Below are 25,207 nucleotides of genomic sequence, written 5' to 3' on the forward strand. Positions count from 1 at the left end.
GGAGGCTGCCATAGACTGCATAGGGTACACAGACAGTAATAAAAAGCTGACCGGGGGTCTAGCCCTTCCCTACCCTAATATTCTTGTTTTTATAAAGCACCAACATATACCACAGTGCTGTACAAAATCCATAGGCATGTCATGGGCCCTTCTTCCATTCCATTTGGCTTTAAATAATTCACTCCAATATTTTCCTCAGAGGTTTTTTTATACACAAAGTGGGGAGGCAGTAGCAGTGAAACAAATCAATGTTCTTATATAGAGAAGGAAAAGCGACCGGGCATAAGTGGAGTTCTGTAGTCCAGTAGGTAAGGGTGGAAACATGTTATGATTTTAGTCTGTCCTAGACACAGTGTTTCATGCTCACACTAGGTGATTTTAGGAGTAATTTGTGCCTCTCAGGTCAGTATAAGTGGCACCAATGATCTTTTTGGCTCTCTGTAAGGGTGACATTCTTCCCACTGGCCAGCAATGTAAGAGGAATTCTTACTGTGGATATAGGAATTATAGAAGGGGTTCTTCAAGCACCTGAAAGATTTTTTTTTTCCAGAGTTTAAAGGTGTAGAGGGGCAGTTCCAATATCTCAGGTAAAGGACTGACCAGGTAACATGCAATTCCTGATGGCCAGAAATGTCATTGTGTTATTTTGTATCATTCATGGAGTCTGCTCTCCCCTCTGGCTGTTGTGACAAACTTTATACTGAGAGCTCCCTGTCTGGTCTTCTCTCTATGTATTGTACATTCTTTTCTTGTTTTGCCTTGTCCTTTTTATCCAGAGAGTGTTTGCAGTAAATATTGTACATAGCTATATAAAGAGTATCGGTGCTGTAGGCTGGAGTGTTGCAGCTGCTAACAGTGTGAAGTGCATGTGGTGGTCCTGAGACTTCGCTATGTTCTGTAAGGTAGATGGATTTCCCTAATTCCATAGCATGCATCCATCTAATAATATAGTCTGTCTGTGTGTCTCTCTCTGTCTCTGCCTCACTCTCTCTCTCTCTGCCTCTCTCTCTGCCTCTGCCTCTCTCTCTCTGCCTCTGTCTCTCAGCCTCTGTGTCTGTGTCTCTCTCTCTCTCTCTCTGTCTGTCTGTCTGTCTGTCTCTGTCTGTGTCTCTCTCTCTCTCTCTCTCTCTCTCTCTCTGTCTCTCTGCCTCTGTCTCTCTCTCTCTCTCTCTCTCTCTCTGTCTCTCTGCCTCTGTCTCTCTCTCTCTGTCTCTCTCTCTCTCTGCCTCTGTCTCTCTCTCTCTGTCTCTCTCTGCCTCTGCCTCTGCCTCTCTCTCTCTGCCTCTGCCTCTGTCTCTCTCTCTCTCTCTGCCTCTGCCTCTGTCTCTCTCTCTCTCTCTGCCTCTGCCTCTGTCTCTCTCTCTCTCTCTGCCTCTGCCTCTGTCTCTCTGTGTCTCTCTCTCGCTCTCTCTCATATGCAGCCAATTGAATAATCTCCTGCAATTATTTTCTTAAACCATAACCAGCTTTGCTTGCATCCTTGCTTTGTAGGCTGTGCATTGCAGTTTTCTGATTCTTGCTGTCATTCTAACAGGTGAGTAAGATAGATTTAGGATCTCTGTACATGGGCTGGAATGGAGAGCAATCTGTTCTGGAGGCCCCTAGCGCCCCCTAGTGCCACATTCACTGCTGTACTCAGCACACACATAAGTGTTCAGGGTTAATCTTACAACATAGAATAAATTGTTTGTGTATGAAGAATACACCAAAAGAAAAGGAGAGGGTTTTTTTTTGGCTAAAACATATTGTAAAAATGATTACAAACATTGTAAAGTACAATTATCATGACAGTGGCTATATTTGAAGAAAAAAGACCCCTCCTCACTGAATACAATACAATTGGAGGAAGGGTCCTATAACTGGTCTAATTTCAAGTTGTAGTTTTTCAACATAATAATTGTACTTTACAATATTTGTACTCATTTTTACCTTTTACAATATATTTTAGCCCAACAAAACCCTCTTTTCTTTTGGTGTATTCTTCATACACAAACAACTTATTCTATATCATCCAGGGGTTGGCTCCAGAAATATGAATATTCACCAACTACACAAATAATTCTAAGTTTTATCTTACAACATACAATCCAAATGAGCTGAACTCTGGATATATAAAGGGATGAGGATTCATGATTTGTTTGTGTTCCAATGGACTCAATGTTAGCAATTGCTGTGTTGAATTGGTACGGAGGTAATGTGTTTGTTTGTACTTTGTTTTAAAACAAAAAGTTGATAGAACAATGTGATGATTATCTTTTTATTTTGTGCCATATCTAATATGAGCTTCAAAATCGGTGCAGGGAAAAGAATCTTAAGTCTAATAAAATTAGCTATTAGTGTTAAAGAAAAGCCAACACGTTCCATGGAAAAGGTCACCTTCATCAGGGATTTGAATCCTAAGAAATATTTGTAGCAATGAAGATAATAAGAGGTAATATGATAAAATAATGATAATGTGTCCTTCAGCTCTCCAGAATATGTCGGCTTCTTTTATTCCTTTTTATTTTATGATGCCCATAGACCGATCTGCTTTGAAGATTTGTATCTTTGTATCTTCTTTGGCTCCCCTTATGGCAAATATATCTTTTCTGGGTCCAAAGAATGTTTTGTTTCATTTGCAGTCCAACCTCCCTTTATTTATTTATTTATTTTTTAACTATTCAATCTGTTTTTCCTCCACAGGATGTGCTGCAGAATATGATAAATTTCATTATGGTGAGTAATATAAAGCCATAGCCAGGATGGGAATGGGCCGAGGGGTAGCAGGGAGCTTCACCAGGAAGAGGCAAAAAAATAGCAGAAAATACAATCAATGCGGTGTTGCTGGAGTAGTTCACACTTTTTTTTTCCTTTTTTGCTTTGGATGCTGAAGGACCTTTTGCTTGCATTGTATCTCTTAACCCAGAGATGGGCAAACTTTTTCAGTCAGGGGCCACAATATAAAATTTGAAAGCAAGGCCGGCCAATGGGAGAGTGGGCGGGGTTATGCCATCATGATGCCACTGAATGTGATGTCATGATGACATAACCCCGCCCACTCTCCCATCGCAGATCTGAGCCTATGATGGGAGAGTGGGCGGGTTGCGTGCAGTGACACAGCCCGCCCACCTCCACAAGCCAGGATACCACCAACTCGGGACGTGTTCCACCGCTCTGGCCGGTGCGCACCCCCCCAGCGGGGTCCTTCTCCTAACCCTGCTCGGGGTGGCACCGGCCAGAGCTGCAGAACACCCAAAGGGCCAGAAAAACAATAGTATTGGGCCATATACGGCCCGCGGGCCGTAGTTTGCCCATGCCTGTATTAACCTGTCTTCTATGTCCGTCCCTGGGGTCTGATAACCTTCAAAACCATTCACACAGCACCTCGTCTTGTGTGCTCTGACAACTCCTACCTACCCATCCCTATTTATCGGTCGGTATAGACAGGTACCTGCAATGCTACAAGCCCTGAGGCTACTGCCTGCCATTGGATTATTCATACCCAGGTGCCTGATGGACACAATGGAGGCAGATAGTATAGTGGAACACTATGGGAAATAAGGGGTGGGTGCAGAACTCCTGGCCCGGCATACATGTCCCCAGATCAATAAAACCAAGATTAGAATGATAGCCAGGCAGCTGGTATTTTCAGACCCAGAAGAAAGCATTATGTCCATGTCAAGCATGCCATTCCTGTAGAATGCAATGAGCCTGATTAATCAAAGCTCTCCAAGACTGGAGAAGATAGCTTATCATGGGAGAGCCTGGGTGATCCAGTAAACCTGGACCACATGTAGGTTTCATTTTTAAATAGTAGCAAATGATTTTTAGGAAAAATGTTCCAACTTTGTGGATCACCCAGGTTCTCTCATGATAGTCCTGTCTTGGAGAGCTTTAATAAATCAGACTCAATGTGTCATCCATAATCTATATGCATTTTTCTCTCTTCAGATTATAAAACTCTCCGCATTGGAGGCCTGGTGTTTGCAGGCGGAATGCTGACTATAGGAATCATTGTGTTACTAAGTAAGTAAATTGTTATGTAAAAATGGGAGAATAAAATAAAAAATATTTCCCTGGCTTTAGATGAATGCTAAATATTGAACACTCCAAAAGGAAACAAATAGAAGTTGAGATTTACATTCACTTCCCATAGAAGCTGCTGGTTCTATAGAAATCCAAATCATTTTGTATCTGCACCCTGATCTGTGTTTCAGTATTCTGAACCCCCAGACATTTTGTAGCTGGTTGTAATCTTTCAATGCCTTTGCAATGGTTCAGTTCTGTTACTGAAATAGCTTTCAGTCAATGGCAGAGAATAGAGAATGATTGATTACCTGATGGAATGAATGGATCTCTATGGTGTTGGTTGCACTGTATGGTGTGATGGGAGGAATTGTACAATGTGATAAATGTGCACAGTATTCAGCTATTGCTCATACATTATTCTTATTATTTTTTATTACATTATTCTCCTGGCAATTTGCTCCAGATTCGGTCATATCTTTCTATTCCATACATAGCATTTCCCATTGTGACAGCTGTGCACTTTTGTGATTGGCCACTAGGTGGCAGAACGAGTCATTGTTATAAATAGGAACTGAAATGAGAAGTGTGGAAAGATTCGACCATTAGTCAATGAATTTTAAGAGTCAGACCATCGATTTCTAAAATGATTTTAAGCTGACCTGTCTGTATTCTTGTGTTTCTTCGCAGCTGATTTCAATATATTGAAAAGGAAGAAAAAAGAATTAACAAGGGTAGATATGATCCCATTCTTCTTTTATTTTATTCATTGCTATCCTCTGGTTATTTAGATTTGTTTGGTTTACTATCCTATCCACCTGTATGGTGGACCACCCTCCAAATGGTTGAGTTCAGGTGTTCCCAGGGCCGGATCCTGCTAATTCTCCATCATACAAAGACATTGTAGATAATTGAGATCTTCCAACCTTGGGTCATAGTTTGATAACCACAAAGCCCCCTCCATACCGACATGGTGTCACCAGTTTGGTGAGGTGGAACTCGAGTGTCCTGCACAGAGCCCTGACCTCAGCCTTACTGACCACCTTTGGGATGAATAGAAATGGGAAGCCAGGTCTTCTCATCCAACATCAGTACCTGACCTCTCCAATGTGAGAAAATTTCCACAAACACCCTCCAAAATCCTATGGGTAGTGTTTCCAAGAGAAAGGAGGCTGTGATAGCCACAAATAATGGACCAACAAAAACCACAATGGCCACAAAAACTTGGGGAAGTCCATGTTACTGGCCACTTTGGGTCAGGGGGATCTCCATTATAATAGCAATGGGGAATGGGGGGTCCATAAAAATGGTCATTGGGAAAAGGGGGAGCTCCATGTTAATGGCCATGTTAATGGCCATAGGGAATGGGGGGAGTTCCCTTGTAATGGCCATAGAGAATGGGGGGAGTTCTATGTTATTGGCGGGGGGGCAAACCCCATGTTAATGGCCATGTGGAATGGGGGGGCAAACCCCATGTTATTGGCCATGGGGAATAATGGGAACTCCATGTTGGAATGGGGGGGGGGGGGGGAAGGCCTTGTTAATGGACATGGGGAATGGGGGGAGGGGGTAAATGCCATGTTGAGGGCCATGTGGAATGGGGGGGCAAACCCCATGTTAATGGCCATGTGGAATGGGGGGGGCAAACCCCATGTTAATGGCCATGGGGAATAATGGGAACTCCAATGGCCACAAAAACTGGGGGAAGTCCATGTTACTGGCCACTTTGGGTCAGGGGGATCTCCATTATAATAGCAATGGGGAATGGGGTCCATAAAAATGGTCATTGGGAAAAGGGGGAGCTCCATGTTAATGGCCATGTGGAAGGGGGGGGGGACGCCATGTTAATGGCCATAGGGAATGGGGGGAGTTCTATGTTATTGACCATGGGGAATGAGGGGAACTCCATGTTAATGGCCATGGGGAATGGGGGGAAGCTCCATGGTAATGGCCATGGGGGGGGGGGGGGGGTGGACTCCATAATAATGGCCATAGGGGGTCAAGAGAAGCTTCATATAAATGGCAATGGTATTGGAATGGAATGTCCAGCAAGCTCACATATGTTTGATGGTCAGGTGACCATAGACTTTTGGTCATGTGGTGTAACTTTTGGATATAAATGACCGGCTAGCATATATATTTCCTGGGGTGAGCAGCAGTTTCTGGGGGTGTTTTGTGTCTCTCTTACCGACTCTTTTTTTTCTCCTTCCAGGCAGTGGTGGAAGAACAGATATGTTAGCTCAGGACGCCCTGGTGCCATCTTACCACCAATTGGTACAAATATCCGTGTAGCCACAATCCAGGAATTTATGAGGAGGACTGGATGATAAAACTGATCGGACTGTAAGACTCCTCTTGTATTTCCGCCCGGTTTATCTCGCGCCAGCTGCGCTCCATGTATAAATCAGTTTGGCCAATGCAGACACACAGATTCAGAAAGTTTGCAAGCCGTGCGTGTCTGCTGTCCTGCTCTGTGATGGTCATACGGGCTCTTGAAGGCGCCTTTTCTTCCAGTAGGAAGAATGGTGCGTCTGTGTAAGCATTCCGTAAATGGCGGCAGATTCGCTGCTTTTCTATGATGAAAGGCAGATATTGTGCAATCTTTAAACCCAACTGCAAAAATCTGATATAAGTTTCAGCGTGTTGAAGTATATGTAAACCCAAAAAGAACAATTTTATTTATCGCTGCTTAAGTTTTAGGTTTTCCTTGTTTTTTTACCTTGTGATCCTGCCTTTTGCACACTTCTCTGTATATTTGCAATTTGATCTTCTTAACATGAGGGAACCCTTGAAATAACCTTCAGGTCTTCAGGGATCCCCTTCAAAATTTACTAAATTTACAGCTCACAGTTTATTAGTATGGTGGTCATGGGAAGAATTCCTCTTACATTGCTGGCCACTGGGTATAAAGTCACCCTTACAGATAGCCAAAAACATCATTGGTGTCAGGTAAATTGACCTGAAACAAATTTCTCATTGCGCAAGAAACCCCTGAAAATCTGTGGAGGAACCCTTCTTGGAAAACTCTGAATTATAAAATGTATATTTGATCTGCACTAATCTAAAGTGTCCACTAGGTGGCAGAATCGTATTTTTCCCAATAAGCCCAACACTGAAATTCCTTTATACCAGGATAAAAAATAATTTATTGATAAGTTTTGTGACATTCTAAATATCCCATTACAATATATTAAAGCTGCTAAATGTATCTTTATTTATACTGTGGCAACATTGTGAAATGATGTCCTGTACATCTTAAACTTTTTAAGATATTTTTTCCCATCTTGGTGTGCTTTAGCCACTTCCTACTCCCCCTCAAGTGTCTGCTACACCTCATTGTGACAATAGTATCATACCTTAGCAATGTGGGTGGGTTGTTGCTTTTAGTGCCCACCAGGGGGCATGTGACAAGATGACAACACCTAAGAAAAACTGAGTCAGTGTGTTGTCACCCTATAACAGAAAGTTGTTAAACATGGCAGGATCAACATTGATTTTATAAATAAATGAATGAAAGCAGAATTTGAATTGACAGCAAGTTGTATTTTGGTATTCCTGTTGTAATGATTGAAAAATATTTATGGCTGTTTTGTTGTTTTCATGTGATACATTAAAGAGTGAAGAGTTTATCCAAAGTTAGAGTTATTTTTATTCTGCAATAGATGGGGAAGGGGGAAGTGTAGGACAATTGTTAAGTTTCTATTGCTTTTGGTATTTTCCCTTCCTAGTGATCACACAGGAAGACTAAAAAGTAAAGAAGTGTGAGGTCACCTCACTAACCATAAATAAAAACCTATTCAGATTTGACCTATGGCCAAACTTAATATAGTTTTGTGCATGCTTTATTGGCACTCAGAATGTAACGGTTATCTAAAGATTGCAGCATTATTCAATGTATGAACAATAAAGATTTTATACAAAGTGTAGAGAACAATTGTGGATACAAAGTGTCCATTTCTCGTGGTTACATTTGCATATTAGCCGTGTTAACCGATCGGTGTCACCTTTATTGAGGTTGGTGGAGGTCCTCCTGACCCCATTGTTGGTCCTGGATTCCGAGTTGGATATCCTTTAGAGATTTTTTTTCCCCATGTCCTCATATTGAAAGTGAAAAAAAAGATTTGTTGAATTCAAAATCAGTTCCTTTGGTTTTCAGAATAGTGGTTGGGTGGTGGCTTGAGTTGAGGTTTTGATTTTTGTGCCTTGTTCATATTGAATTGTCCATCTCCACGTACTCATACACCACCGTGTCCCCTCCGAAACTGGCCACGAACACAAACTCCCTCCCCTGCACGCGGACTGTGGTTAAAGCCCTGGATTCCAGAACCTTAAGTTCCTGCAAGGGCACCAAAGGCCCAGAAGACCCTTCCTTATCATTGGTCTCCTCCACCTCCCAATGTTTCCATTTTTCAAGCTGGTAAACCCAAGCGTAGCCAAAGTCATTGCCTAGGAAGGCGTGCCAACGCTGACCGAGAAGAAGAGGTTGGAAGACGTGGGATCCTCTAGACGGCAACTCCTGCAACTGCTTGAACATGGAGCCGTCCCACCGGACCAAAGCAGAGTCTCCCATATATCTCACCAGGCAAGCAAAAACGCCGTCCTCCGCGTCGGTGAAGTGTTTGACGGCGTAGACGTCCCAGGCTTCCGGAATATCCGTGAGACGTTCCAAGCGTTTGTTCTCGAAGCGATAGACTAGAGGCCGCTGGGAGCCGCTGCTCATAATCAGATGGGGGGAACCGGAGAGCATTAGGGGTTCGGCGTCTGTGTCACGGTACCAACGAGGTAACTGCTGCTCTGGATAGAAGCCCAAACCGTTCCATCGGTAAAGAGTGCTGGCACCGGACTTGGCACTGTCCGCGACGATGAAATAGAGGTCTCCTTCGGTGGATGTGAAGCTCTCGATGTCGTTGGGTTTGCGGATGTCTGGAAAGTGCTGGAAGGGGCGGAATGTTGATGGACTTCCGGGAGAGAGGTCTCGGCGGTAGACGTAAGTGCCACCGAATAACTGGGCTACAACGATGAATAACTGCTTGCCGATTACCAGAGGTAAGCAGGAGACCACCGCAACACCTACACAATAGATACAGAGACTTTAGATGGAACTATATCTTAGTGGACATTAAATTACAACAATCATTAACTCCAGAAGGTCCAACACCATTTAAAGTTTTTTTTCATTTTGGCTTTTTTTGGTCAATATTGTCCTCATTTGCAAGATTTTCTGCAAGTGACCACAAATTTCTCGAAAAGTTTTTAGAAGTTATAGAGCTAAGAGCTTCTCAAAGTGTTACTTTTTGCTCTGGATGCCAGTGTCCGGTCACATTTTGCACCCATCGGGGACACATTATGGTAGTCATCCCTGCTCGTCCTATAATGATACCTATCATCTCCCGGTGTTGCATCCTTCATATCTTCTGATTGATGTGTTATACAGAACTGCAATTTTTTAGGCTATACGGATAACCCTTATGGCTTGTTGTACCCTACATCCAACCCTAGGGGACCCCAAATCCATTCTGAGCCCCTTGACTTTAAAAAGCACCCCATAAGAAAGAACAGATCGCCGTTTGGTCATATTTTTCAGCCTTTAACCCCATATCTAGAATCTGCCAAAAGATAGGGGGTGCTTCTGTATACCCCGAGGTCTGGGTTAGGAGATAGGAGGGATGGAACCCAGGGAGTTGTTAGGTGGCATTATATGATGAGCAGACTCATATTGTGCTACCAATGATGCCCACGAGTCGGGGTTACACAATGTGATAGAAGACCAGCATGAAAGGGATAGGACATGAGGACAATTTTTGTAATGGAGGTCATAGAGAAATATAACTGATGATGTCCAGCATTACATTTTAGGACAATAAATAATCCACCAACGTTTCAAGGAAGCGGAGGTCCCCTTCTCTGCAAGTTTTTCATCTTCAAAAAAAAGAGCAACTTCTGTCTTCCAGAAACTTTGACTGTCTTGTTTGTATTTTCATTTATTTGTATTGAATATATTGCTGGAGAGCTGGCCGTCTTTTGTTATTTAGCACTACCATTTGCCATGTCTGCACCAGAATTATGGCAAGGGATAGGGAAAAGAAATCTAAACTGATCATTATTTAATATAAAGTGACCATTACACTGTACAAAATTTACAAAAATAGTTCCCCCCAAGCCTAGTGGGAAGGTGACATTATTATTATGAAACAGGATTTATATAACGCCAACATATTATGCAGCGCTGTACACTTCTGGGAGTGTGCATCTCCTTTCCATACAGCTCTCCCCTACACATTGAAATACCAAACCGATCCTGAGAAATCATTCCCTAGAGTTCCTTTTCCGACCTCCACCCATACCTGAATAAAGCAATGACATGGCCACCAGGGGGAACCACTGAGCTGCAGGGGCACCAGGAGATGGGCAGAAAATGTCACTTCAGGTTTTGGGAGAAGATTTCTCAGAATTGGATAGGCATTCGGAGGTGTAGGGGGCAGGAGGAAAGCATTATACCTGTATTCCTGAAATATCTCCTGCATAGCAACATGGTTCTTAATAATGTATATAATGATATATAATATATAATAATGTATATAAAATCTAAATAATGTTTTTTAACCCCCGTTCAAAAAATTGTATTCAGGCCTAATACTAATTATAGGTGTAACTACCAACTCTATGAAAGTAAATTACCTTTAATGCTGTCGAAGTGTCGAAATTCATAAGCCACATGGTCCCATTCCAGGAAGGTGCAGCGTCCCTCGAATGGATGGGTGATCACCACATACTGCTCTGATTGGTACTCAAAGGCCTTCACAGACAAGGAGGGGTGCTTGTAGGTCCACCTCTGGATAATGTCTGCGGAATGGACACAAAATCCCAAATGACTAAGGTACAGAAATAGGAAATATAGAACTGGGACAAGTTAAAGTGTCGGCAATTATGACCATGCACAAAGTTAGGAGAAAAGAACTCGGAGTTCCTAAGGCTTTTTTTTTACTTTTTAAAAGTAGTTTGTTAAAATTGAAGGTTTCTTTAGATCTTTTTATATTTATTATTTTTTTTAGATTATTGTTTGATTCTTTTAAACACACATTGGGCTCCATTTATAAATTATTCCCCTACAATTAGTCTGGAATTCACTGACCGAAGTTCAATTCTCATTTCAGTGCCTATTAAAACAATGCCTCGTTCTGCCACCTAGTGGCCATTTGTCAAAGTGCACAGCTGTCACAATAGGAAATGCTATTATTACACTAGGGAACTATTTAAAACAAATTATTTGTTGACTTCAATTTTTAAGCTTAATTACTCTAAAATAGGTATGTTGATTCTGAAAGTGCAGTCAGTTTTCTTCTATCACATCAATTTTTTTTCTCTACCGTTTATATTAATGTGATTAGTGTAGTGTGGATTTGTATAAACTATTCATTTACACGCAAGACAGTCAGAGGTTGTGCGCTGCTCTATGTAGTTAATAAGCAAAATCTATTTTTCCAGCAGTCTCTGTTATCTTTACTATGAATCCTTAATCCCAAGTTATATTCTGTGCTTCCAGAAATCATCCAACTTTTTATTATTAATCTATAGTAGTTGCTGAACCTACTTCCTGAGGGAGCCGATTCCACATTTTCACAGACCTTACAGTGAAGAATCCCTTCCTTATCCGGAGCTTAAACTTCTTTTCCTCCAGGCGCAAAGAGCGCCCCCTTGTGCTTTGTAATGACCTTACAGTGAATAATGGGGAAGAGAGTTCTCTATATGGACCATTTATATATTTATACAGGGTGATCATATTTCCTCTTATACGTCTCTTCTCAAGGGAGAATAGATTCAGTTCAGCTAATCTCTCCTCATAGCGGAGCTCCTCCATTCCTTTTATTAGTTTAGTTGCCCTTCTCTGCACTCTCTCCAATTCCACAATGTCCTTTTTGTGAACTGGTGCCCAAAACTGGACTGCATATTCCAGATGTGGTCTGACCAATGGTTTGTACAGGGGCAGGATTATGTCTCCATCTCTGCAGTCCATTCCTCTTTTATTACAAGAAAGTACTTTGCTAGCTTTATATATTGCAGCTTGGCATTGCATGCTGTTATTAAGTTGCATTAGGGATGGGATGTACATATGATGGCTGACTATTGTTGGAGCATCCGGCGGGATTTTCCTAACACTAAACACGCCAGGAAAAGCTAGTAAAAAGTGTAAATTTTTACTTTACCCGATTTAATTTCAAATGTTTTACTGTAAAAAAAATGTCATAGAGTAACTATATATCCTTTGCATGAACAAAAGAAATTAAAATAAACCGCACAGGCAAGGTATTTCATTATTTTTTCATTGTATATAAAATTTGTATGTTTTTTGACAAAAATAAAGGGTACCCTGTATCGTAAAAACTGGATGTCATAGCAAAAAAATGGGGTCATTTCTGGATTCACCACCCAAAAAGAAGTAAAAAATAAGTGTAAGATCTAACTCGACAAAAACTGCGTTCCCCAGTGTTATTATTAAACTGGATTTATATAGTGCCAACATTTTACGCAGCGCTGTACATTTAATAGGGGTTGCAAATTGCAGATGAATACAGAGAAGACCCTGCCCCGAAGAGCTTACAATCTAGGAGATCTGTATAAACCATTATTATAGTGGAAATTAGAGCAAACTGAAAGAGGAATAATTTATAAAGACACCCCATAGTAAAGAATAAAGATTAGAGGAAGTCTATTTTTGTTTTATACAGCAATATTACCTTTTTAAATTAAATGCTGATAAATTTTCAAAAAAAAAAAAAAAATTAAAAAACTAATTTTAAGTGACCAGTGAAACATAGAGATAGATGTCAGTGAATGTTAAATATGCAATTTCACCACCCAATCAGGTTTGCTTACTACCACATCTGTTAAGATATACAACCATATTGGTACTTACTGCCGGTGAGGCAGCTGAAATCTTTCTCCGACAGGGCGGTCAGGCTTCGTCCCTTCAATTTGCCGGTTTCCTGGCATGGCAGCGGGGGCCACAATGCAATGTTTTTCCCAGGTCCATGAACCCATTCTACAAGCCACTTGATGCGACAGTCGCAGTGTAAGGGGTTTCCACGCAGATCACTGCATTATAAACACTGTGGTTAACATTTTCCAACAAACTATTAAATTAATAAATGGTCACAGATGAAATAAATAAAAAAGCCTCTGTATTTTTGCAATGCTTCCATTAACACTGAAAAGATCAAATCCACCCAGCAAGCCAACAAAATAACTCAGCAGAATAAATCTGCCAGTTCCTCTGTGTTTTATTCATGTTCCAAGTTCTGCAGAGACAATAAATGACCTCGGTACACTTACATGTGTTTTATGGCCGTTAAGGGGTGAAATAACCCACTCGGAAGAAACTCCAGATGATTATTAGCCAAACTCCTATAGGGAGAAGAAAAAAGAGAAAAAGAAAACCATTGCATCTTCTCATCGAGACACAGTAAAACTAAAGCTAGTTTAGGATATTGCATAGGAGAATGCTGAATGGGTAGAGGAGGGAAATGACAAAAAATAAGATCTAGGGAAAACCCATTTGGCACTGATAAATAACCCCAATGATGGAGTTCAGGTGTCCCCAGTGAAGGGTGCTGGTAATCCTCCATCATACAAAGACATTGTAGATAATTGGGCTCTTCAAGCCTTGTGGTCACATTTTGGTGAAGGTCTTTTTCTGTTTCCCCATGTGCAAAGTCAATCTCCATAAACATGGAGCTCTCTTTATAATATATTCCCCTCAAATCCGCTCCTAATATTTGTTTTACTATTCTGACAGCTGTGCACTTTTGATGATCGGCCACTAGGTGGCAGAATGAGTCATTGTTTTAATAGGAACAAGGACAAGGACAAGAGTAGAGATCTGACAATCTGTAATTTCAGAGGAATTGACTGGGGGAATAATTTATAAGTAGATCCCATGGTGGGACTAGGTTGGTGTGGAGAAACTCGAGAGCCCTGACCTCAACCTTACTGAACACTATTAAGATGAATTGGACATTTAATAGGGGTTGCAAATGGCAGATGAATACAGAGAAGACCCTGCCCTGAAGAGCTTTCAATCTAGGAGATCTGTGGTGAGCCAGGTCTTCTCCTCCATCATCAGCACCTGACCTCCCAAATAGGGGCAAATTCCCAAAGACACCCTCCAAAATGTCATCCCAAAAGAGTGGTGGCTGAAATAATTTGGCCAATGCCATGGTAATGATGGAGATGGGGAGGACTCCATATTACTGGCCATGGTTTTGGAATGGGGGCAAAAACGTATTATTCTACTTACAGGTGAATCAGAGACCGCAACCCATGGAATGCATTTTTAGAGATTGATTTCACAGTGTTGTTTTCCAGGAACCTAAGAAAAAACAAAGAAATAAAAACATTATACTAATAAATCTAAAAGAAAGTAAATATTTTTCTGCAATGTTAGAATTCTTAGCCAACAGGTGAACATAAAATTGGTGAGTGAGTTGGTATAAAATTTGGCTCCTGCAGGTGTCAGAACAAGTGGTATTCTTACATATCATTACAGAACATCCCTACTAATGGCTCTATTTAAAAATAAGATTCGTTCTTAATTTTCCTTTACACAGCATTTTCCATTGTGACAGGCATGCAATTTTGTGATTGGCCACTAGATGGCAGAACGAGTCATTGGAACTGACATGAGAAGTGTAGAAAGTTTGGACCTTTTGTCAGCAAATTTCAGACAAATTCACAGATGATTCATAAATAAGTAAAGATTCACATTCAGATTTTGGTAAATTCAGATAAATGGGAGTGCAAAAATAAAAACTGTCTATAGACAAATCATCATTTACACTTCAAGGTTTTAATCTTTATTATTTAATCAATTTAATTATTTAATTAAGGGGAAAATTACCTTGAAATGTCTCCTGGGGGTTATTAAATCTCCTTTTACCTGTCCCAGAGCCATTCTTGTTCCAAAACACTGCCTTCTTTTAGCCTTATTTATTTTTTTCCAAAATTATATAATAAACATGCAAATACACAATACAAATAAATAAAATATAAATGTTTTTCTGGATTCATCAATTGTTGTACAATATTCTTTCTGCTGTACAACTTACAAATATTCCAGGTGCTTCAGTTTTGAAAAGGCGTTATCTGCGATCTCATCGAAGGAGCAGGACGTGAATAAACTGCAAAGAGGAAAATATGGAATATAAGAAAGCAGAAATACTCCGAGCATTAAAAGAATAAAGTCTGCGTCTATCACCACTGAGGACCAGTATGGGGTGTAAGGGGAAACTGGTAGGGGAAATGATATACAAATGTATCACACCATACTCACTACACAGGGGATATGGAAACCTAGGAAGAGAAGAGGAGCAGAGTATTTCAGGAGAGGAGAGTTATAGAGGAAGGAGCAGAGTCCTCCAGCAGAGTATTTCAGGAGAGGAGAGTTACAGAGGAAGGAGCAGAGTCCTCCAGCAGAGTATTTCAGGAGAGGACTCTCTATGGTCTCCTGCGCTCTCTATGGTCTCCTGCGCTCTCTATGGTCACCTGCGCTCTCTATGGTCACCTGCGCTCTCTATGGTCTCCTGTGCTCTCTCTTGTGTTCTCCTGCACTCTCTCGTGTTCTCCTGCACTCTCTCGTGTTCTCCTGCGCTCTCTCTCGTGTTCTCCTGCGCTCTCTCTATGGTCTCTTGCACTCCCTCTATGGTTCCCGCGCTCTCTCTCATCATTCACCAGTCCCAATATTTTGCAGTCGGCTCCTTCATGCTGCACAAGGCTCAGGATGGCCATATCCCCCCAAATGTCTCTGCAGTGATGGCAGAATAGATCCCAATTCTTCATTTCCACCCAAATTCCAGCACTCTGCCCTCCATCATAGGGGTTAATCATAGCGCATAACTTTCACTGGGTGGGAGGGATTCACGCTAATCTGCAGGTATGAATGTCTTCTGCAGCAGTCATCTCATTCATCCTAGAGGGTAACTCCCAATTTCATGTGCCCCCCACTCCTCCCCTCCTATACTAAATTTACCCCATGCTGCTCTGATAGCAGTATAACAAGTGTGGGGGAGGACGTGATGCTGGGAGTCTCTAGACTGCATTGCACCTGCAGTATAGATGGTGGCGGAGGGGGGGTGCGCCTTTAATGCTGGCTGCGGCAAGCCTATCCTTATTCTACTTCCCTGCAGAATGTCATTAAAGTTGGGGCCCCCCCTTAAAAAAAATACCTAAAGGCACCTAAGCCTATTCACCGCCCCCTCCCCGATGTTACCCATAATGCGGATATCTCTGAGCACATCTGCATTATATTAATCAGCAAATCATTTTACCCCTCAGGTGCTGTACAAAATTTAAAGGGCCCCCATGCACCCCCCACCCCCATTGCAGACCAGAACCAGAAAAGATGCAAGATAATAACATTCACACATAAATTCACCCCTCTACCTGTTCCACTTCTTTCGGTCGGTGTAGCCATTCTGCAGACCCGCGATGAGGTGAAGGAACCTTTTTTTTGGGGTGCTTTGGTTTTAAGCTTTGCGGTGTTTATGGGGTATGTTGCTGCTTCTTAAAAGATGTCGGCATGAGGGTACAAGGCACCAGGGGTCCCGGGGTACACAGGGGGTCCTATAGGAGGGTCTTTAGGTGCAAGTTGCAGCCGGCTTGCTGTATGTGAATAATGTATATGTGTGTTGGAGTGAATGCTGGTTGCAGACCTGAAGTCACACAGCTAGGAAGGTGGGGAGGGAGGGAAGAAAAGGAGGGGGGGTTCTTCTTCTTACATTTATTCTATCTCAGTCCCTCTCTCCCAAGGGTCTCTCCTTATCGGCCAATCACAGGCTTCCTGGAAAGCCAACAGCCCTGCCATTGGCTCCTGGCATCTGCTAGACGGTGTGGCTGGATGCAGCTGATTTAATGCTTGGAGTGCGGACAGGATGCGGCTAAATTTGCACCAGATTTATTTTTTCTGCTCCATCCGATGCTACCACTTGGTAGAATTTGGGAATATTTGAATTGCACTCCCCTTCTTGCTGGTCCACAATTTGCATCCCTTGTCCTTATGTTACCCAACCTCACCTAAGGTGGCCAAAAAATCATCCCTTTCCTAATAATAACCCCCAAAGCTTTATTGCCTATTACTTGGTTGGTAGACCCCCCCCCCCCCCTTCACACACACACACCTATGTATGCTGCCCTTATCATTCCAACCCAGAGATGGATGGGGCTATAGGTGAAGCAGCCGACCTATTTATATATCCTGATGACCCCATTGGACAAGTTGGGTAGGGGAGATGCACAGCATTGACCAATTGTCCCATATGCCTAGCTGGGCCCCCTAAACATTCACCGGGCCCTAAGCTCCTGCCTAGCTTGCTTGATGGATGCTCTAACACTGTGACCCCATTCTCTCCATCAGGAGCCCCCTGTATTCATTCATACTGAAGAATCTCTCAGCCAAGCTGCTGTGTGATGTGCTGCATCTCCTCCCTCCCTGCTCCACCATCCCTATATGTTCATTTGCTTCCCAGGACTATTCCAGCCTATGGCAATATTTGCACTGCAGCAACTCTCATCAGTGCACCGGGCAAACACCACAATGACCAGCACCAGACCCAATCTGGTCAATGCAAGGCTTTTAAAGTGCACCTGTCAGAACCTGTACAAGAATAAATTCATGTATATCACAGAATCAGAAAAGCCTCATAATAAAATATTATCCGGCAGTCGATGGAATATCATCAGTTTGCTGCAGGCAGCTTGGGAGTTCCTCGGAGTTGGGAATGGTACGGGTGGACCGGGCCGCGTGTGGTTCAGGGAGGGAAATTGATGTTCTTGGTCAACTCATTCTCCCAGGATAACGCTGACAATCCAAAATCCCCACTTAGCATAAATTAACTCACAATGTCAAATATTGATTTGTCCTTCAGTTTTCTGCCCATAATGGGATGAACAAGGACAAAAACCATCAGACAAATCTGTACAAAATGGTGGTGAAGGTAAATGTAGATCAACATTGGAGAAGAAATGGTCGTCCGTATGGAGAATGTATGGAATGTGTCGAAATACAGATAGAAGCTTTCTGATTGGTGCCGTCTTAAATATTATTATTAAACAGGATTTATATAGCGCCAACATATTAGGCGACGCTGTACATTAAATAGGGATTGCAAATGACAGACTAATACAGACAGTGATACAGGAGGAGAGGACCCTGCCCCGAAGAGCTTACAATCTAGTAATATTTCAGGAGAGGAGAGTTATAGAGGAAGGAGCAGAGTCCTCCAGCAGAGTATTTCAGGAGAGGAGAGTTATAGAAGAAGGAGCAGAGTCCTCCAGCAGAGCAGAGTATTTCAGGAGAGGAGAGTTATAGAAGAAGGAGCAGAGTCCTCCAGCAGAGTATTTCAGGAGAGGAGACATCTCCAGCAGTGTCATATATTGTTTCCATTTTCTCATATGAAATTATAGTTATATGAAACACTGCACATAAAAGTAATAAAACTGATAAACTTGTTTAATCCACACAACAATCACACACATCGGCAGCACATTATTACTTCTCCTCATTACAAAGCAGATTCTTGATAACAGAAATAATAAATTCCGTGACGAGTATTTCCCATACTTACAGGATCTGCATTGTCTGAGAAGGTGCAAAGCTGTCAGAGGGGATTCGGGTGAAGCCGCATCGGAGGAAGGAACTGCAAGAGATCAGAATGAGAACCAATGAAATCATCCGGCTCAGACCTTTTCCTGCTAGATATTGGGAGATTGCTATAATTCCATGCATATGGGGGTACAGAGAGGCCATTTCTATGATTGCCTGCTCCAATGATTCATGCAAGTCTACCTGGGTGGGTAACATTCACCGTCCCTGGTTCCCGTGTTTAGGTCACATATTGACTAAGCAGAATTTTTGGACCCGGAATATTTTGATTTGACTTCCCTACCATGAACCTTTCCCTATTTTTGGAAATTCTGCATTCTCATACTATAGGTTGGAGCACTCCAAAGGCATCTGACCAATCAGATGTAGCGAATTTGGTTCCATTGCTTCAATCAAATGAACTTTACTTGTGTCATGTCTACAAACAAATGCAAATCAATAAAAGTTTATTTCCAAATAACAAAGCTTCCATTTATTCTGGGGGCTTCATATATGAGAATATCAGATAGGAAACCAAGGATACTTCAGGAGCCTGACCAATGATTAGCATGGATACGTTTCAACATAATCGGAGCTCCAACTCATCCAACGTTCGACGATCCCTATTTAATGTACAGCGCTGCACAATATGTTGGCGCTATATAAATCCTGTTTAATAATAATAATAATAATAATAATAATATAATTTTTGACTATTGAGAGATAAACAAGGAATCTAATTCTTTCCTCTATCAGCCGCTTTAGGGTTTTAGTTTTGTTCTTTGCATTGCCATGGAAACCCGAACATTGCGATCGTCTTCGTTCTTCCTTGATGTGACGCCGTTTGTCTAATGCCATTGTCTATTGGAAAAGGAATCTCACCCACTAATGTGAATTACGGGAAATGTCGCACAGAGCTCGGAGAATGCAATATTTTTTTTATACACGTATTCTAAAATCGGGTGAATGTGAGATTCGTCATTTGGAACTTTACAAGTCTGCAGGAATCGATCCCTGACATGGTACAATATACAGTAACAGATTCTGAGAAGATCCATCTTGTGCTGCAGTCAGTGACTTTGGCTAGGCTAGGAGGATTTCATCAGTCTGCTGCAGGCAGGAGGAAGCATTTCCCCAGTCCTTTCTCTGCTTTAGTGATCAGTCTGTAACATTGTAGCAAGTCATGTGATTTGTCGGATATTTGTGAATAAAGCTAAGGAGAACCGGGAGGGTGCAATGTTTTACAACACTCGGTACTCCTCTCAAGCAGTGGGCCAGCTCTTGGTCGCTATTATGCAAATATGAAATAACAAAGGGTAGGTGTCAGTCTGGAGGGGGTCCGTATTCAGGGACAGACCACCCTAGATAATGCCCATATGTGATGCTGAGCCTTGCAAGACCTGAAATCCAATCATGAAAGAGGTGGGTCAGTCAGGCTGCGGAGGGTTTGCCTTGCTGCAGTTTCTAATGTACACTGTGAATGAGCAGGCGGCAGCAGTCAGTCCTGCACTCGCACAGCAAACAAAAACAAAACCCGCCCCCGCCCCGATCCATCGCCCCCTTATTACCAGCAAATACATTGGCCCTTACGTTGAGATGATTTCCGCAGAGTATGTGCTCGGTATGTCCTTGCTTCCATCGCACAGGACGTTGTCCATGGTGCAGTTGCAGGACGCCGGGCATCTCCATCTTGGTGGTCGCTTTGGCCGTCTGCTCAGGCTGGAAGGGAAAAGACAGAAAACCAGGACGGTCCAAAGTGCCAGGCGGAGGGACGGCCCCATGGATCCTCAGGAAATGTTTATGGCTGTGCACAAAGCCTCATATTAAGCGGTCGGCCATTGTGGGCTCCTCCGCTGATCCCCTTCACTTCTCCATCCCGTCAGCCGATGTCTGCCACCTACACGTCCATCTTACTCATACGGATTTCGGCTGCTTGTGGTTTTTGGCACAAGTAACTTTTCATTCTGCAAAAAAAACAAGACGGGTGAATGTAAGATGTAAAAAAGGGAACGGATAATACGAAGGGGGCAGATTTAGGCTTTTCACACCTACCTGGCAGATACCCTGGGCAGGTAAAATATTAACAACCCCCGCTCCCACCTAATTTTGTGTAGGACCCCCATGTGGCCAATACAGGCATGAAAGTGTTCTGCGGTATCCAGGACCAAGATTTAGCTGCAGATTCTACAAAAGGGAACAGCCAGACAACCCATAATGCCCCCTGCTGCCTCCGCCGGCCTGCCCTCTCTTTATAGTGCCCCCTGCTGCCTCCCCCGACCTGCCTTCTTCCCATAATGCCCCCTGCTGCCTCCCCCAGCCTTCCTCCTTCCCAAAATGACCCCTGCTGCCCCTCCCAACCTGCCTTCTACCCATAATGCCCCCTGCTGCCTCCCCCAGCCTGCCTCCTTCCCATAATGCCCCTGCTGCCCCTCCCAACCTGCCTTCTACCCATAATGCTCCCTGCTGCCTCCCCTGACCTGCCTTCTACCCATAATGCACCCTGCTGCCCCCACTGACCTGCCTTCTACCCATAATGCACCCTGCTGCCTCCCCTTACCTGCCTTCTACCCATAATGCCCCCTGCTGCCCCCACTGACATGCCTTCTACTCATAATGCCCCCTGCTGCCTCTCCCAGCCTGCCTTCTACCCATAATGCACCCTGCTGCCCCCCAGCCTGCCTCCTACTCATAATGCCCCCTGCTGCCTCCACTGGTCTGCCATCTCTTTCCTGGCCGAATGACACCCAATTGCCCATCCACATGATCTATAAGAAGACATGGCCCATCAGACCAGGCCACATTCTTTTGTTGCCCCATGGTATAGTTCTGCTACTCACATGCCCATTGTAGCCTCTTTGGGTGGTGGTCTGGGGTCCCCAATGGGTGCCCCTCCTGGTCTGAGGTGACCCTATGGGCAATGCAAGGCACTGTTTGCTCTGAAAACTAGAAAAGAAGTTTTAACATGACACCTGCAGAAAGTCCACCAAACACGTGGCAGGAACCACCATATTCCTCTAGGTGGCAGCACCTCTACTTCCACAAAATCCAACTTTCTTTAGTATTCAAAGGGACATTGTGTTGTCACCTATCACAGGAAGTATAAAATATAGCCTTCCTGGCAGGATCACCAGATACATTTTAGAATTGTAAATTTAGAAACAATTAAAATGCTTTGATGGGGTTTACATTAAATTGACCAGACTTACAGACTGATAAGACATTGGATTATTTATCAATAGCGATTTATTAGCAACAGGGAAATTGCGCTCTATTTATTCCGTGCTCTGGGAGGTGACAGCTCCAGGCTGCGCTATTAAAGGAACGCCAGTTAAATGATTTGGTCCTTTGTGTATTGTCTGTCTGTAGCCCGGAGGCCGCAGCAAAGGGCGATTTATAGCTGTGAGCGGAGAATTTACTGTGTGCAATTACTTGCACCGGCGCTTTACAAATCACTTGCCAACTGCCCACCCCCTGGGCACAAATAACTGCGGCTACAATTCACTGGCTGTGAATAGGGACAGCAATTATGTTTCTAAGTTTACCCAGAACACATGGCAACCCTGATGAGGAAAAAAAATATGGATTGCTGCGAATCTAAAAATGGCAAATGGGGGGAACAATTGTGGGTCGCCAGTGCAGGATGAATGGCAAACTTTTCGGGATGCTGCGGGGCCACCTTGTGGCGATCATTGGAAGAGGGCAGACTATGGGCATTCTTCTTCCTAATGATGCCTCAGCCAAGGTGAAGCCACCAATTGAAGCCTCAGGTGCCATCAGTAAGATTCATCTCCACTTTACCGCTGAGATACAAAAGAGGTCTATTTTAAATCTGACATTCACTGAAACATTCCCTGGTGGGAATCCATTAGTAGACAAAGAAATGGAAGATTGGCCAACAGGGAATGTTTGAGGGAATGTCTGATTCCCTGCTTTATGTATCGAGTCCAAAGAGAAGAGAAACCTGAAATGTAGGAATTAAATCAGAACAGGAGGGGGGTCACCAGAACACGGATCTTCCAATGGGGACACCAATATTGTCCAATGCAAACCCAATGCACGGGTGAGCCAATCTGCCCTATGGCTTCAGTCATCATTAACAGGTGACTTAGGACATGCCAGATTTTTGTGCAGCATGCCTGATGTACTGTAACACATGCAGAAAAAGAAAACAAGCACTGTGATGATTTTAACAACACATTTCAGCATGCATTCACAATGCGTACCAGAACCAGTACCAGAACCAGTACCCTAACCCATGCGCTGCAGTGTGACCGAGCCCCAAGTGTCTCCCCCTACCCACCCCACCTACCTGTTTGCTGCCCATTATACACAAAACTACATATGGCTGCCGAATACTGCGCTATGGAATATGTTGGCGCTATATAAATTCATAAATACATACAAGATAACCACAAGTGGGTGAAAAATAAAAAGTTTTTTAAGGCAATAACAATTTTTATTTGAAATTTGTTTTAAAGCCATTAGGACGGCACCAATGCCAAACTGACTCCCCCTACTCTGGACTGACTTGGGACCCCCATAGGTTGTTAAAAACAAAAGGTTTGAAATGAATCCCTCATGTATGGAGTATCCTGAATATATACAAGATGGATCAACCAAAACTTTTTTGTAGAAACTTTTCCAAAACCATATAGGATTGTATGGAAAACTCCAACGCGTTTCACAGATATCAACTCCGCTTCATCAGGGTGAATGTAACGTTCCCTGCAGCTGTATCCTGACTCAGCCCTACATGGGAGGTCCAATATAATCATCGACATGTTAATCAATCATTACGATTGAATACAAACAATCCGTGCACTTGTTATACTGATCTGTATTATGATTGGTGGATTGTAAGTTCTTCCCAAGGACAGAAAGTTGCATGGACCTTGTACAGCGTGCTGGAATATGTTGGCACCATACAGTATATGATTTTATGATTGTGTTGCACCTGACTCAATATCAAACATGGTATGATTAAAAGAAATGTAAAGCTTTGTACACCAGATAAAAGTTGTTTGTGCTCATCTCAAAAAAATCTGATGTGTACAGCAATACCCCAACAACATTCACCCATTCTGCCATAATTTCAAGTGGAGATTTCAATACCTAAAATTTTCCCATATCAATAGTGAAACACAAAGCAGTGAATCTGACATTCTCACAAACATTTCCTGCTGGAAATGTAATTACTGCCATAAAACACATGGACCTGGAAGATTTATGGGAATGTTTGAGGGAATGTCTGATTCCCTGTTTTATAAATAGAGCCCTCAATGTTTTCAATACAACAGCTAATACAAAATAAAATCAACCTTCTGCCTAAATATTGATCATAAGAAACCCTGAGGGCTCGATTTATAATACAGGGAATCTGACATTCCCTCGAACATTCCCTGATGGGAATCAAATACTGTCATTGAAACATATGGACCTGGAAGATTCTCTATGAGTGTAAGTTTGAAAAAAAAAGTCGGATTCCTGGTTTTTATTTGTTTGTTTTGTTTTTGTTATCTATAAATCAATGTTTTCAATTAGACCAATCCGAATCACCTAAAACTCAATGGGAAAGTAAATTCTGAGGGGTCTATTTATAAAGCAGTGAATCTGACATTCCCTCAAACATTCCCTGGTGGTAATCTTCTAGGTCCATGTGTTTTAATGGCAAAAATTGATTCCCACTGGGGAATGTTTGAGGGAATGTCAGATTCCGGGTTTTATAAATAAAGCCAAAAAAGTATAGAAGAAGGAAAGATGGAGGAAAAATGTAGATAGAAAATTTACACAAAGTTGTATAGTAACACAATAGTACCAATAACATAACACAAAGTTACATAAAGTTGTATAGAACATGACACAATCTTATCAATAAAATAACACAAAGTTACACAAAGTTGTATAGTAACACAATAGTACCAATAAAATAACACAAAGTTACACAATTGACACAAAGTGACATAAAATAATAGAATCTCCAATTACAAGAAATGATAAAAGCACAGAAGATCAGCGGATTGTTTGAAGCTTTGGACTCACCACAATACTTTGTGTCATCCCAGATCTCTACATCTTTTCCAGTGACCTCCCAATTAATTTGGCTTGCCCTCCTCTGGGTTCTGGCTGTGGCCCCGTTCCCCCCTGTGGTCGCTGTGTCCCCGGTGCCCCTTTCCCCGTCCCGTTGGATGTGTTGGTGGCTGGCAGCCTTGCACACAATGTGTTGTTTTCAGGAATCTTTGGGACGGCTGGGAGGGAGGAAGGGCTGGATGGGGATGACCATGATGATGATGATGATGATGATGATGATGATGAAGATGAGGTGGGTCTGTTTGGAGCCGTTTGGTGCTAATTTGTTTGGCTGTTTGTCCAAGCTTGTGGTTGCCGGGTTGTCATTCTTGGCTCAGGGAATTTTCTCCATGGAATTCATTTAAAGAACAACTCTGGCACCGGTATGAAAATAAATCTGAAGAATAAAGAGGCCCTGTCTGTTTTTTACTGCTTTTTGGGACAGTATTAGAGATTTACCCCACTTCTGTGCCTGAGAAGCAGCGGTCTCTCTGCAGAGTTCTC

General features: G+C 42.7%; 1 protein-coding gene and 1 long non-coding RNA gene across 2 annotated transcripts; one reads left to right on the top strand and one right to left on the bottom strand.

Moving 5' to 3' along the window:
• Positions 1 to 1,400: 1,400 nt before the first annotated feature.
• Positions 1,401 to 7,640, top strand: LOC140340530 (uncharacterized). The gene is made up of 5 exons (XR_011922666.1): positions 1,401 to 1,534; positions 2,683 to 2,715; positions 3,931 to 4,005; positions 4,696 to 4,739; positions 6,218 to 7,640. It is a non-coding gene; the product is annotated as an uncharacterized lncRNA (long non-coding RNA).
• A 189-nt stretch (positions 7,641 to 7,829) lies between these two features.
• Positions 7,830 to 24,856, bottom strand: LOC140340528 (leucine-rich glioma-inactivated protein 1-like). The gene is made up of 9 exons (XM_072425790.1): positions 24,677 to 24,856; positions 20,228 to 20,601; positions 18,621 to 18,692; positions 15,108 to 15,179; positions 14,300 to 14,371; positions 13,336 to 13,407; positions 12,920 to 13,098; positions 10,684 to 10,848; positions 7,830 to 9,075 (listed from the first exon to the last, which is right to left on the bottom strand). Exons 2-9 carry the CDS (start codon positions 20,416 to 20,418, stop codon positions 8,213 to 8,215), a joined length of 1,686 nt encoding a protein of 561 aa, XP_072281891.1. The 5' UTR covers positions 20,419 to 20,601; positions 24,677 to 24,856; the 3' UTR covers positions 7,830 to 8,212.
• Between the last annotated feature and the right edge of the window lie 351 nt (positions 24,857 to 25,207).

The sequence above is a fragment of the Pyxicephalus adspersus genome, chromosome 11 (genome assembly GCF_032062135.1).
Source record: "Pyxicephalus adspersus chromosome 11, UCB_Pads_2.0, whole genome shotgun sequence".
Taxonomy (NCBI): domain Eukaryota; kingdom Metazoa; phylum Chordata; class Amphibia; order Anura; family Pyxicephalidae; genus Pyxicephalus; species Pyxicephalus adspersus.